The sequence below is a fragment of the Lepidochelys olivacea genome (assembly GCF_965140295.1).
Source record: "Lepidochelys olivacea isolate rLepOli2 genome assembly, chromosome: 8".
In the NCBI taxonomy this organism is placed as follows: Eukaryota; Metazoa; Chordata; order Testudines; family Cheloniidae; genus Lepidochelys; species Lepidochelys olivacea.
The window spans coordinates 42,531,466-42,546,535 of record NC_140418.1 but is presented as its reverse complement, the minus strand read 5'-3'; the positions used below and the strand labels follow the sequence as shown (position 1 = coordinate 42,546,535).

The 15,070-nt window shown below is 50.3% G+C and overlaps 1 protein-coding gene across 5 annotated transcripts in view; it reads left to right on the top strand.

Annotated features, from left to right (window-relative positions):
- Window positions 1-1,182: 1,182 nt before the first annotated feature.
- Window positions 1,183-15,070, top strand: part of NOS1AP (nitric oxide synthase 1 adaptor protein) — a 175,471-nt gene continuing 161,583 nt past the window's right edge. For all 5 annotated transcript variants that reach the window (XM_084636807.1, XM_084636806.1, XM_084636805.1 and 2 more), the window contains exon 1: window positions 1,183-1,418. In XM_084636807.1, the coding sequence (XP_084492933.1) occupies window positions 1,314-1,418 (105 nt within the window). In that variant the 5' untranslated portion in view covers window positions 1,183-1,313. The remainder of the gene's footprint in view (window positions 1,419-15,070) is intronic.

The window sequence follows — 15,070 nt, the reverse complement described above, 5'->3', positions numbered from 1 at the left end:
AAGCACAAGTTGGGATCATGAGACTGGCTTAAAAATCAAGAGATTTTAAAAAAACAGATGTAGGGTTCCTTTTATTTGCCTGCTGTTTTCTGACCCTGTAGGAATCACTTGGATCATATTTTCTAACTTCTTATGTAACCCCATGGGCTAGAAAGTCACATTTTTTACATGAAAGCTGAGATTCTCTCATAATCACAGGGTCCTCAACTTGTCATAAAATCATGAGTTGCCAAAACTGTAGGCAGCATTTTCAGCAAGTGGGTGTAAGTGGTATAAAGGTGCCAGGTGAGAGAGAGCAGAAGGGCAGAGTAGTTAAAAGAATGACAGGGTCAGGTGAAAGCAGAGGTACTCTTGGTCCATGCCTAGAGCCCCAGCTCCTGGAGTCATGTAATCGCAGCTTTAATTGAAAGTAAGTGTGTAACCATGGCTGAGCCTATGCGTTTTGTTGCTCAGGGCAGAAAACGTTTCGGGTGACCCCTGAACGGCCAAAGGGTGCACAGGCAAGACGGGACTAAACCACTCCTCAACTCTGATCTGATGCCTCCCGAGGGTGATGTGGTGCTTGGAGGCTGGGGGGGCAGCGTGGCTGCCCCAAGGCTGACCCTGTTTCTGGCCTTAAGAGGCGCTGAGAGTGTCACTGGTCCCGGGACATTCACTGGGAGATACTGGGAGCCCCACGCATCGCAGTGGGGGCTAAGCCTAACTCCCTGCTCTGGGCCCCCCGTCCCCGTCCCGAGAGGATTCTGGGCATTCCCTGGCTGCTGGGGGGCGCTCCTGCCCCGCGGGGCTGGGGAGAGGCGATCGCTGCCGCCGCCCGCACCAACGCTCCGCTCCGGGGCCAGAGAGCCGGCTGGGGCGGGCCTTAGGCTGCTTTCCACTCCCCGCGCGGGGCCCGCCATGCACCCCCCACCCCCGGCTGCAGGGCCCGGGGCAGCCGGCAGCGCCTCGCAGCGCCCGGCCCCGGCTGACCGCAACGGAACGGGCCGGTAGCAGCCTTGCCGGGGCAAGCGGTTCGCCACTGCCCGCTGGGCCCATTGCCATGGCAACCGCCACCCCAGCAACACCAGTGACGCAGGCCCGTGGGGGAAGGGGCTTCCTGGCCGATCCTGCAACGGCCCCTCCCCACGTTCCGGCCCAGGTGCCCGTCCGGCCGGGCTGGTACTGCGCATGCGCCCCGCCCCAGCCCTCCGCCGCCGGCCACTGGCTGCCGGGGCCGGGCGGGGGCTGCGGTCGCCCCGCCCGGGGGAGGAGGGAGCGCGGCGCCGGGCGCGCTGAACAGGGAGCCGGGCGCTCCCGGCCCCACCGCCGCCACTATGCCCGGCAAGTCTCGCTACAACCTGGTCGACGACAGGCACGACCTGCGCGTGCCGCTGCACAATGAAGACGCTTTCCAGCACGGCATCTGCTTCGAGGCCAAGGTGAGGGGCTGGGCGCTGTGCGGTGCCTGGAGCGGCTCGGCGCGGGGCGGGCTGATGCACGTCCAGAACCTAGCTGAGGGAAAAGCCCGTTTCCTGGTCCCGTGCCGCTGCGCCTCCCCAGGCGGGGCCGGGAGCCGCCCTCAGGTGGCGGGGTGCTGCGGCGGCGGCGCCCTGTCCGGAGCCGTGTGCGGCCCGCACCCTTCCCGGCAGGCTGGCGGGTTGCCTTCCCTCCAGCGCAGAGCGCGGCTGGGGGCCGAGCCCGCAGCGCCCTGCGCCTTTCTCCTGGAACGGGCTGGTGCCGCGGGCCGGCGGTCGGCAGGCGGGGAGCGGCGGGCCGGGCACGGCGAACTTCAGCAGGTCGCCAGCGCAGCCATGATCGTAGGACTCGGGCTCTGGCTTATGGTTGATATCAGGTGGAAATGTGCCCTGCTTTGCCTCTCCTAAGCCAGGAGCTCGGCCTGCATTAGGGGCTCGTAGCGCGGTGTGACCTGCCACTTCCACTAAAACGTAAAAGGCATTGGAGGATAAGGCTATCTCGGGAAAGGTCAACACCCTAGCCTGGCCTAGCCAGGATGGTTTGCTATGGAACATTATTAGTCTACTTTTTTAAAAAAGAAAAGGAGTACTTGTGGCACCTTAGAGACTAACCAATTTATTTGTCTCTAAGGTGCCACAAGGACTCCTTTTCTTTTTACTCTGAAATCTACTTTTTAAGTGACTCAAGAAGCTGGGCTTCCACCACTTCTCTCCGGAGTTTATTCCTCAGTCGAGCTCACACCTTAGGGTAACTTGTACTTCCCTTTGTCCTTGTGTCTAGACACTGAAATGTGTTAATATTCCTCTTTCTTATTAAGCTGTTGGCCCAGAACATCTATGGTCTGGCTCAGGTTTGGAGTAGGTGCAAAGTAACAGCTGAATTGGACAGTGACCATAGAAAGATCAGTTTTGCTGCCCCTGTTTAGACTATTGGTTCATTTAGTTTTGGATGCTGTTTCTGGCAATGGCCAGTGCTTGATCTGAATGTTTTCAGAGGAAACCAAACTTTCCCTTTGCTCCATTATGTACCTGGCCAATTTGTATTAACTTTATACAAGGTTGAATGGGGGTGGGGGTTGAAAGATTATCATTTCAGCCCTGTTTTTTGCCTCAGTGGCCAGTGACACTGCCCTCCGCATCACGGGAAGGACTGGCCATTTAAAAAATATAATGCATTTATATAGTGTCTTTTCTTCTCAAGGAATCCCAAAGTGCCTTGCAAACTTAACCCAAACATGTAGGAATTGTTCCTTCCACCTCTGGCTTAGAACATGGCAGGAATACATAGTAAAGCATACTGTATCGACTTGGAGCTGCAAGGTGGATTCTTGAGAAGGCAGAATGGAACTGCCTGGATTGAAATTTTACTAAAACAACTAGGTGAAAATGGCAACAGGAGATTTCACAAGTGATCAGGATCTCTGCTGTCTCTCTTATCTAGATGACCCTGCTGAGGACAGGACAGTTGTTTCTCACCCCACACACTGTTGGCATTTGTTCCATCTGGACTCGGAGCAGAGTGCTTCCTGCAGCATCCATGCCTGCTTCTAGATCAGGGGCGGCCAACCTGACCCTGAGAAGGAGCCAGAATTTACCAATGTACATTGCCAAAGAGTAAAAGTAATATGTCAGCAGCCCCCCACCCACTCCCCAGCACCTCCCGCCTGCTGGCAGCCCCCACCAGTCAGCGCCTACTCCCCCCTCCCCACCACAATCTGCTGTTTCACCTGTTTCACCTGCACAGGAGGCTATGGGGGGGGGGGGGAAGGAGCATGGGCATGCAAGGCTCGGGGGAAGGGGTGGAGTGGGAGCAGGGCTTGGAGCAGAGCAAGGGGTTGAGTAGTGAGCACATTGGAAAGTTAGCATCTATAACTCCAGCCCCGGAATCAGTGCCTAGGTAAGGAGCTGTATATTAACCTCTGAAGAGCTGCATGCAGCTCTGGAGCCACAGGTTGGCCACCCCTGTTCTAAATACTCCATCCAAGTGCTGCTGACCAACTTGGCTCAAGAGCTGGCAACAACACCACAGCTCTTCATGATTCTGAACTTCTCTGCCCCATTTCCACTCTCTCCCACTCTGAACAGGCCTATGGCAATTTGTAACTTGTATCTATCCTGCTCTAACTACTTTCATTGCCCTCTTCTGGATTAATTCTGTCTCTGCTACACTCATGGAACTAAAGCTTAAGCCTGTTCTTCAAATAAAGGTGCACAATTGGTTTGCAGCAATGTGGTTACAACAGTTTTAGTTCTTCTCCCTTTTTCATGCATCACTTTATGCTCTTTGGTTTTTAATTGCTGCTGCATTGTAAGTGTATGTTTTCACTGATAAAGGACTTGCCTCCATATGCATAGCTCCGGCTGACAGTGGGCTTTGGATCAGGACCCATATATTTTTCCCATGGGTTCCTTCAAGTTCCAAGCTCCTTGGTGCAGAAGGGAAATTTAGTTTGTTTTGGCAAATGAGCTCTGCCCGAATTTCATCTTCTGTCCTGCTCTTTTAACATCCATAGCTGCCTAATCAAAACTGCTTAGTGAAATCTGCCATGGATACTGCCTTGTTCATTCTCTTAATCAATAAAATGTCCCATCGTGCTGAGTGCTGTACAAACTCAGAGTAAGACTTTTCAAAAACACCCAAGTTCCATTTACAAAATCATGTAGGTGCTCAATCTAAGCCCTGTGGAAATTAGGAGCCTAAGGACATAAGTGGTTTTCACTGTAGAATTTAGGCTCCTATGTCACTTAAGTGCTTTTGCAAATTGTACTTCCATCCCTGTCTCAAAGCTGAGATTCTAACACTCTTGCAGTCTAATTTCTAAGACAAGGCATAAGTGGATTTAAAAATAGAGAGGATGAGGGTAAACAGTGGTAAGTGGTTACACAGGTTGCCTAATACACAATTTAAGGAGTCTGATTCAGTTTCTCTGCCTTTCACTGGTCCCCATTTTTAAACACTTTATTTACTAGTGAATTAATCCCCTGCCTATTTCCACTGTTACTAACTTCCTCCTTTGCTTAGCTTTACTGATTTTTAAACCTTTCTGCTCTCCATTTTTAAAACACTTCTTATAAAAATATTTTCATGTCTTTCATTTAAAAAAATATTGCCTCTACCTTCTTTCCCCTGTTCTCACCCATCCCAAAGTCCAGCTGCATCCCTCTGCGAGTTCAAGTCCCTTTTACCAGATACAGTTTCCCACTGTAACGTAGTGATGTCGGTGGGGCTTTTGAAACGCTGAAACTGGGTACGCAGGGCTCACGGCTGGATTAAGGCATAGTGACTGCAGTCCCATGATATGCTGGGACCTGTGTTGTGGTGTATCTAGGACACTGAATTGCCTTAATCTGATGGTGGGAGAACTCTTCTGGCCTTAACTCACTCTCCCTCCTGGGCAGAACTGGGAGCTGTTATAGACCACTTTTGGAAGGGGTAGGGTCCTGGTCCCATGTGATTGGAGGCAGAGGAGTGCTTTAGTCCTGCTCCCCCACCCCATATTCCCTCTTTGTTGAGGCACCTTTTCTGCTGCCACTGGACAGCCCAGAGGAGAGGTGGGGCCTTCTGCCAGCTTCCTCTGTTCCCAGGGAGGGGCCTAGTGGACTCCTCCCAGGAAGTGTGGGGAACAGTGGGAGCCTTTCTGGCTGGGACTCCTTGCTACTGGTGATAAGATCCTTGCCTCCCTAGCCTTCTCAGCTGCCTCCATAGTGCACTGCCAATCTATCTGTCCTTGTACCTCCTTTCTGTAAAGGTTCAAACATTTGTTATTTGGCAGGTCCGCTGGGCTGTGCATTTTGTGGTGTAGTGTGGGAGGGCAGGGATGCTAGACTTGTGCATTCTTGTTAGTGAATCTGGCAGCAAAAGACCCCTCTGTGTTGGATATTTTTCAGTCTCTTGGCAGATGTGGTCAGTGTTTCACACATTCTCCCTGATTCCCTCCCAGATTGAGAAAAATTTGGTGATTCCTCCCCCATGACCTCTGACCCTGAGCAGGTGGTATTTGGTGACAGTGTCCATAATAGGTATAGCTGATCATGGAGTTTGAAAGGCAAAGGTACGAAATTTTGTCTGCTTCCCAATTCAGTGTGGTGGACAGGGCTGTCATGCCAACAACAGAGGCTCCATCTGAGGCTACTTTCCTTCAGACAGTGTTTCCCCAAGGTTTGATTGATGGGCAGCCGTGACATTTGACTTGTGTTGTCAGTTGGTGGGAGCTAACCTGCAGAGGGACAAAGAGGGTGATGGGATGAGAACTCTCAAGGCTTCTGCAGCTGAAGGTGTTTGCCTTCTTCAGAGGCAAGCCTCTGCTTTGCTGTGCATGGCACAGTCACCCTGCAGCCTGGCCCAGCATGGGCAATTGGCTGACTGAGGACACTGCTGTGGGGGGTGCTGAGCCACAGAAGAATTGGTCTTGGAACCAATCTATAATCTGCTTCTTGACTGTGTGCTGGGGATTGCTGATCATCGTCCACCGGAATTGCCCAGGAACTGAATTCATTCTTCTTTCCCCCACTCCATGGCCATGGTGCTGATTGTTATCCTACTCCCGCATTGAACATCCTGGTCCGCCCCCCCCCCCCCACAAGAGGTACTAGAGATTGTCTTCCACTCTAGCTCCTGCCCCCACTGAGTGTTCTGCCTTCTCCAAACATCCATGTTGACCTGGGGCGTGGCAGCCTGGGAGCCAACTGTCTCATGCGCAGGGTGATGCAGAGCATAGTACTGGGTCAGCCCATGTTCTTTTGTCTGTCTCTGGATTTCTCCACTTACTCTGCCCCAGCTGTCTGTTGACTCAGTTTCTCCTTGTCACCAGCCTGTCTGTTTCTTCAGAGTGGTGCATATTAACCTTGCTCTCTACAGATATTCTCATTTGCTTCTCTTTCCTTGAAGTATTTTGGGTGCTGTGATTTGCATTTACACCAAGGAGCATCCATTTGACCCTGTCTTCCCAAATTTGTGTGCTGCTCAAGAAACTCCTACTGCCATATTGCCTGAGCCATCTGTGTTCTGCATTTCTCCATCCTCTTATTAGATTGGCAGAGATTAATTAAGTACTTATGCTCCTCTAATTGTTATCCTGAAGGATCCCAAAGCACTTAAATAGCATGGCTCATCCACCTCTTAGGGGAATACAGAAGGTGTTCTGCAGTAGCTTCCCTGCCCAGGAGGGGTGAGAATATCTCTGAATAGAACGGCAGGGAGAATATTAGTGTGCTGGAATGTAATTACCCATGTAGGAGTTTAGCCTGGAGGCCAGGGTTAACATGCCTCTCTTTCTGAGGAGTGTCCGGGGGTGGTTGTTAATTGCTAGCAGTCAGGATCTGTGATTTACAGCCCCTAGGAGGGCAGAAATGGCTCTCTGTGCTTCTGTAGATTAGAATTCTTAACCAGCTTGCTTGGGACTTTGTAGGAGGTGAGCGCAGGCCTGAGTCTGTATTGATTTTTACACTCAGACTAGTGCTATCTGCAGCTGCCTGCAAACAGCACTTGTGTTAAGATACATCTCTTACCTGAAGTAATCAGTACTCTGTTGTACGCTGTTACACTCTATTTTTAATACTGATCAGTAAGCTCTGCCTGAGCGAGGGCCTAGCTGGGCCATTGGGGTGGGGGATTTGAACCCCGGCCTTAGGTCACCATTGAAAACCAGTTTTTTTCGCTCATCCAAGTCCCAGTTTGTCTCCTTTGTGAGCCCACTGCAGGGCCTGATGTATCGGCTGCTGGGGGTCCCACAGCTGGACCAGCAAGAGGTGCCGCAGGCCGCTCTGGCTGCTGGTATTGACTGGCCAATGGGCAGAGCCCCACCTTGCCTTTCTTTAATAGTACTGCTTAGCTCTGGTGTAGCACTCTTTGTCACGAAGGCCATCAGTAGACAGCTTCCGCCCCCCCCCCTTTGAGATGGGGCCTTTCTTTTCCCCTTCTCTCCAGCAGCACCCTGGGGAGAGCAGCAGGTGGTGGGTGAGGAAAGGGGAAGGGCTGGCAGATTGCAGCACCATGGGGCACATTTATGGGCCTCTAGCTCCTGGGGGGAAAAAATGAGGAGTACTTGTGGCACCTTCAAGACTAACAAATTTATTTGGGCATAAGCTTTCGTGGGCTAAAACCCACTTCATCAGATGCATGCAATGGAAAATACAGTAGGAAATTATATATACACAGAGAACATGAAAAAATGGTGTTGCCATACCAACCGTAACAAGACTAATCAATTAAGGTGGGCTATTATCAGCAGGAGAAAAAATAACCTTTTGTAGTGATAATCAGGATTGTCGATTTCAAACAGTTGACAAGAAGGTGTGAGTAACAATGGGGGGAAAAATTAGCATGGGGAAATAGTTTTTACTTTGAGAGTGGATGGGTCATTACACAGTCTTTATCCAAGCCTAATTTAAAGGTGTCCAGTTTGCAAATTAATTCCAATTCTGCAGTTTCTCATTGGAGTCTGTTTTTGAAGTTTTTTTTGTTGGAGAATAGCAACTTTTAGGTCTGAAATTGTGTGACCAGGGAGGTTGAAGTGTTCTCAGACTGGTTTTTGAATGTTATAATTCTTGGTGCCTGATTTGGTCCATTTATTCTTTTGCATAGAGATTGTCCAGTTTGGCCAATGTACGTGGCAGAGGGGCATTGTTGGCACATGATGGCATATATCACATTGGTAGATGTGCAGGTGAATGAGCCTCTGATGGTGTGGCTGATGTGATTAGGTCCTATGATGGTGTCCCTTGAATAGATATGTGGACAGAGTTGGCAACGGGCTTTGTTGCAAGGATAGGTTCCTGGGTTTCCGTCCTACCATCAACCTCAGCCTGGACCAGTCCACAGAAGAGATCCACTTCCTGGACATTACAGTGCTAATAAGCAATGGCCACATAAAAGCCACCCTATACCGGAAACCTACTGACCGCTGTACTTACCTACATGCCTCCAGCTTTCATCCAGACCACATCACATGATCCATTGTCTACAGCCAAGCTCTAAGATACAACTGCATTTGCTCCAATCCCTCAGACAAACACCTACAAGATCTCTATCAAGCGTTCTTAAAACTACACTCCCCCCTGCAGAAGTGAAGAAACAGATTGACAGAGCCAGAAGAATACCCAGAAGTCACCTACTCCAGGACCAGCCCAACAAAGAAAGTAATAGAACGCCACTAACCATCACCTTCAGCCCCCAACATAAACCTCGCCAGAGCATCATCAAGTATCTACAACCTATCCTGAAGGATGATCCCTTACCCTCACAGATCTTGGGAGACAGGCCAGTCCTTGCTTACAGACAGCCCCCCAACCTGAAGCAAATACTCATCAGCAACCACACGGCAAAAACACTAACCCAGGAACCTATCCTTGCAACAAAGCCCATTGCCAACTCTGGAATTAATTTGCAAACTGGACACCATTAAATTAGGCTTGAATAAAGACTGGGAGTGGATGTGTCATTACACGAAGTAAAAACTATTTCCACATGCTAACTCCCCCCCCCCCCGTTACTCGCACCTTCTTGTCAACTGCTGGAAATGGACCATCCTGATTATCACTACAAAAGGTGTTTTTGTTTTTCTCCTGCAGCCCACCTTAATTAATTGGTCTCGTTACAGTTGGTATGGTAACACCCATTTTTTCGTGTTGGGGGTGTGTGTGTGTGTGTGTATAATCTTCCTACTGTATTTTCCACTGCATGCATCCGATGAAGTGGGTTTTAGCCCACGAAAGTTTATGCCCAAATAAATTTGTTCGTCTCTAAGGTGCCACAAGTACTCCTGTGTGTGGTGTGGGGTGTTTTGTTTTTTTTTTTTCTGATACAGACTAACACAGCTACCCTCTGAAACCTAGCTCCTGGGAGAGCTGCTCCCTCCTTTGCCAGTGTGCAGTAGTGCTGAGAACTGCACGTGCTCACAGGGTGCCCTTTCAGTCCTCCTGGGGGCAGAATCAGGCTGGCCCCAGAGCTAGTGCACCGGTGTGGAATTCACCCCCACCTCCCAAGCAGTACTGGGGCCCAAGCAGGGAAGAGGAGGTGGAGGGAGTGAGGAGCTGGCCATCCTGTGATTGCCATGAGGCAGCAGGTGGCCTGGGAGGGCAGGGGCTGCTGGTGCTGGTTGTCAGAAGGAGCAGTGGTGGGAGAGCAGTGGGTTCACAGGAGCTGTTGGGAGAGGGAGAAGAGCCTCAAACTTATTGAGTAGTTGATCTTACTTGGGAGAGCAGAAGTATGTGGGGCGTCCCCAACTGCCAGCTGTAGCTCCACCACTTATTCTGGGCACCAGCTGCTACTGATAGGCAGAACTGTGGGTGGGGGGAGCAGGCTGGAATATCAGCAGGTCAGGACTGAGTTGCATTGGCACAATGATGAGAATGCCTGCCTGCATTTCAGCCCCTTACTATTGTTCTGTTTGTCAGAAGCACCCACAGATTGATCCACCGATTGTGATAACTTGCTGCTCCCACCCAAAACCAAACACAGTACTAGTACACCAGCTCCAAAGCAAACTGCAGCGTCGGAATGTGGCATAGTCAGGGCAGAGCTAAAGAGATTTAATTTGAGTTCCTTGCATCTTCTGAAGCTGCTTGCAACCATATGGTCTGGTTTGGGAAGTCAAACTAGAGTTAAGTATCTTCCAGGGATTATGCTAATCTATTTTCTAGAGATAAATCCAATAGTTGACTAATCCTGCTCCATCTTCTCAAGGACAGCAATACATTTCACACCTTTTGATATGTTTTTATTGTCCATGTCCCCTAGCATCACAGCTCTTAGTGCCTCTGAATTTTTCTTGATCAGGCTGATGGGAAGCAGAAAAGTTGGCTCCAGGGAAAACCTTGTGAGTTTTTAGTTTTGATCTGCACACTGTGGTTTGCATTCTTAGCATGAAATCAAAAGCCAGACCTTTTAAACTGCTGAAGCCTTGAGATAAAAGAACCCTGACCTGCACTTTGTCATGGGGGAGCTGGCGCAGATTCCCCACTCTTAAAGATTCCTTGTTACTCTTTAAATATCCATTTATTTATTTAACAGTGTCTTCTCTGCTTCTCCTTCCTCTTTCTAGCTCCCACAGTTCCTCTAGAGCAGTGGTTTTCGAACTTTTTTGCCTCCAGGCAAAAGGCTCTGTGTCCCGAGGCATCAAACCCACCTATATGTGACAGTGTGACATCTTTCGGAGGGAGGCTACTTTCTGGAAAGAGATGTTTATTAAATCCAGTTCTGACCTTTGTGGAGCTGACACAGACAGGATCTCGACCCTTTCTGCACATGCTGCTGGGAGTGGCAAAATATCCCCCTCCAATGCGCCTCTCAGTCTGGCAAGCCCTTGATTAAATGGACAATTCCCGTTAAAGAAATACAAGTGAATATGCAATAGTAAAACAGATGCCTTCTAAATTGGTGGTCTGCAATGTAAAGTCCTTGTAATAATACTCCAAGGCCCCTGTGCTAACTTATATACCTAGATGTAATTTTTTTCATTCTCACGTGGGTTATTAGCAGGGTTTGAACCAACAGCCTTTAGATGCCCAGCCCTCTTCTACTCTAGCCACAGCAGGGGGAGCATGCTTTTATCCTCTATCCAGGCAGCCCATACAGGGAGACCCAGTATGGACAATGCCAAGTGGATAACACCAGTGCATAACAGCAGTGAGACACTGGGTAGCAGGGTTCTTGATTTTTCTTCCTGGCTCTGGGAGCATTTTGTGGTCTTGTGGTGACAGGCAGCATAGCCAGTGTAACAATGCCCCTCTTTGGGACAGCTGTGGGGTCTGAACCTAGAACCTCTGGATATAAAAGCAAAGACCTGTATCACCTGAGCTAAAGAACCAGCTTCCTAGTATGATTATGGGCTGACCACAGTTTGTAGGGACTAATTGCTGTTGATGTTTGGTGGCCTGTGTTTTGTGTAGACCGTTGTGTGAGGAAACCACATACTGCCAGTGCTGAGCCTGTTCTGCAGAGAGGACTGCAGGCTTCAGTGCTGCCACCGAGAGGGATGGAGGCTTCCTACTGGCAGGAAAGAGATGCCTGGCTGAGAAGCAGCAGTACAGTTGGCAAAAGGCATGCCAAGTTGGGCCCCAGGTTACCAGGTGAATGGTGGAAATGGCTTTTTGGAGTAGGACATGAATTTATTCAGAGGTTAGTATTATTTATTGTGAGGCTGGAGTGCATAGGAGTCCTAGTGCCCTGCTGGACCAAGGCCCTGTTGTGCTAGGTGCTGTACGAACACATAAGTTGATGGTCACTGTCCTAGAGAGCTTAGATTTGTGAGAGTGGTGTTGGCTGGGCAGCGGGAGAGGGATTCGTGTGATAAGGGGACCTGGTAGCGTCTCTGTGTGGCAGTGAGCAGGTCTGCCTAGTATGTGGGACTTTCAGAGACATCGAACATGGGTGTCGGCTGTATGTTCTCAGGCGTGGCTCTTTGGTTAGCAAGGGTCTTTGGCTACACGACTCAAGTAAAATGTGCTTTTTAAAGCCACCCCCAAGGTTTATGTGGGACTTCCATGGCCCCCGCCTCCCCAAGACTTAGCTCCCCCCCACTAAAGTGAGCGGATCTGGGGGTGGGATGGTTATACTGCATGGGCTATGGGGTGGTGGAGGAGAAAGGGAGGGGTTTTTTGTATGGGAGATGTTAAGCTCTCTGTCTCCCCAGGTGACATGCACGCTCCTTGTAAGCAGGACCCACTTCCCTGCTGTCTCCTCCTGGCCCCCATTCCAGGTACACTTCTTGCTCCTGGGGTTCCCTGCACTCTCCATGCTTTGCTAGTGTCCTGCCACCCCTAGAAACCTCAACTTTCTGAGAGTGCTGCTCTTTCATCTGCCCCTGTCTCTCCCATGCCCCATTCCTCGCTGCAGATTCCTCCCTCTCAAATCTCTGGGCTGAGCCCAGAAGCCAGGTTACAAACATACAGAAATTCATAATGAGGAGACAGGACAAGAAGAAATGTTATCTCTTAGCCCCCTCATTAACTCTGCCTCAAGTACTGAGATCTGCTCCAGGAGTCCTATGGAACATAGCAAGTGTGGGGCTTCAGGCCTGGCTGCTAGAGACCAGGAGCCCAAAGCGTGTAACGTGTAAACTACAGCTCCATCTTCCAAACATCTGTATCTTCCCAGGAAGACTCAGGCCTGGGAGGAGATGCAACAGGCAAAACCTCCAGAAAGCTGGATTATTTTTGGAGCGGATGCAGGGAGGGGGGTTTGAAAAATCGGGCTTATAAAGGAGAGCTAACTGCTATCTCAGCTGTGGGGGGAGAGCTCTACACCTAATGCAGGCATTGTGCTTCAGCACTAATCAAAATATAGTGCAAACCCCTAGAAGCTGCTCTATGCCGGTACAGAGAAGTGCATAGACGTGTTCTACTTCAGCGTGTGCCCTTCCTGTGCCCCTTTGTAGGTTTCTCTCTTTTCCCCACCTCTCGGCTCAGCCCTGAAGCAGGGGTCAGAAGGGGTCCGAGGAACCCAGGAAGGGAAGGGGAATGGAGCGGGACCTGGGAGGGGCAGGTGAGTAGATAGGTACCTTCGAGACCGAGTCTATTACAGTCTAATGAACAGGGATTAAACTCATATTGAACTCGGGGACTCCTTTGTCTACCTAGGTTTGTTCGGGCTCTTGTATTATGCCTATCTCTGTGTATAGCGAGACATAGTGACCGAGGGAGCCTCTGCCACTTCTGGTCCTCGTTTCTTTTTCTTCTTCGCCCTTCCACTCCCAGGGGGAAAACAGGGTGTGGATTTACAAACCAGCCCTGTTTGTATTAGAGGAAGTAGATGGAAGAAGTGTGATGTGCTAAGGGCAACTCATATTGCCGAGGAGATGCAATGCTAGTTGGAGTTTCCTTAGATGTGATGGTTGTACGCCCAGATACATTGCAGTGGTGTAGCCCAGGTGCGTGGGGACCAAGGCCTGTGTCACTGAGGCCAGCCAGGATAGCACATGCTCTCCTAGCCAACCAGAGATGACCCAGCGCATTGCTCATGGATGCTGCTATGTGGGAGTCTTGCATCAGCAGGGAGTCTGGGAGCTGCCTAAATTGCAGACTGGCTTGTCCATGTGTGACTGTCTTAACTCAGCAACTGGACCATGGCCACAAGCTGCTCCAAGTGCTTTCCTCTGACACCCAGCATCTCCTCTAACTCCAGCCAGCTGTTCTTCATCTATGAGCTGACCTGGCCAAGTTTGAGACCAGCTTGTGGTGGGTGGTGTCACAGGACGGGAAGGATAGATAGACTGGTGGGCATTTGAGCCTCTGATGTCTCCTGAGTTCTCACAGCTGTTGCATATAGGCGGTGGATAAGACCAGAGAGAATTTATCCTTGTCGGATTCTGCAAGTGAGGGCTCCTATAGCAAACTCTGCATCCATTGTAAGGACCCTCCCCACCCTTAAAATGGGCACTATAGAGCAGTCTAATGTAACTTGGCAAGTAGTATGTGACTGAAACTCTTCTCTGTTTTGTACTGGGTGTGCATAGATAATGGGATGCCCTAATATTAAGCCATTAACAATCTTTCAGCCATCGCTCTATCTTTCCAACAGATGCTGCCCATGTGGATCTGAAGATTTAAGGGGAGATGTAGGATATGTGAGAAATAACATGTAGCCATGTAATAAGCCCCTCAATCCATAATGCACATACAGAGGGTGACTTGGGATTGCAGCTGTACCCAAGCCAGTTTGTGGCTTCAGAGAGCTTCCCCGTGGAACCTTAGTGTTCCTTTTAGTGTTGTTTTTTAATAGTGGCCTGTTGACCATTACATGTTATAATACAGAGGGACAACTACACCTTTCTGTTTTGGGCCTTGCTTCTTGAATCTCCTCACCACCACCACGTCCACAACAAATACTAATTGTCCGTACTTCATCCTGTGTTGACTTCAGGTGGAGCTGTCTGACGTTAGGGTTATTCCCATGGTGCGTCCCGTGGCTGTGCCATAGGGCTGAGCTGATACCCCACTGAAGCTACCAGCCTGGGTTATACAGTCCATGCAGAACTGGATATGCCATTCACACCATCTGATGGGGCAGAGCTTTCACCCATCAGCTGAGCCTGGGGCCCACCACAGCCATGTGGCTAGGCCAGGCTGAAAATCGAAGGACATTTCCATTACCATTCAGCTAGCTGAGGTCCGACTTCCTATTTCTACGAGTTCTGACCGTGCGCCATGTGATCTGACTCAACTTCCCCTCTCCTTCCTCTTTAAACAATCGCTGTATTACTGGGTAGCTAGTCCCTGAGGAAGAGCAAGAGGGTGGCTCAGAGGAATGCACAAATGCAGGGGGCTGGAGTGCTATATAAGCTGCATTGTGCATGTTCCAGCCCAAGGCCATAAATCTGCTGTGGAAGAGGGATCTGTGTGGGGAGGGAGTCCCACCCCTGCTCTATTCTGGAGCAGTGCAATTCAAGGGGCTGCTGTTGGAAGCTGTGCACCTCTTCCTGCAGTACAGCTCTGGAGCTCAGAACAGCTGGGGCAGGGGCTCAGAATACAGCAATTCCTGCGGATCCTGGGACAGCCACAAGCTTCCCTGACTCATACCACCAGCCTGCAGGGGGGGACTGGGGTCAGCTTCTCTCCTTCCTCCTCCCTGCCCTGGCGCGTGCTCTCTCTCTCTGCCCCCTGGGATTTCCTGGTGACCC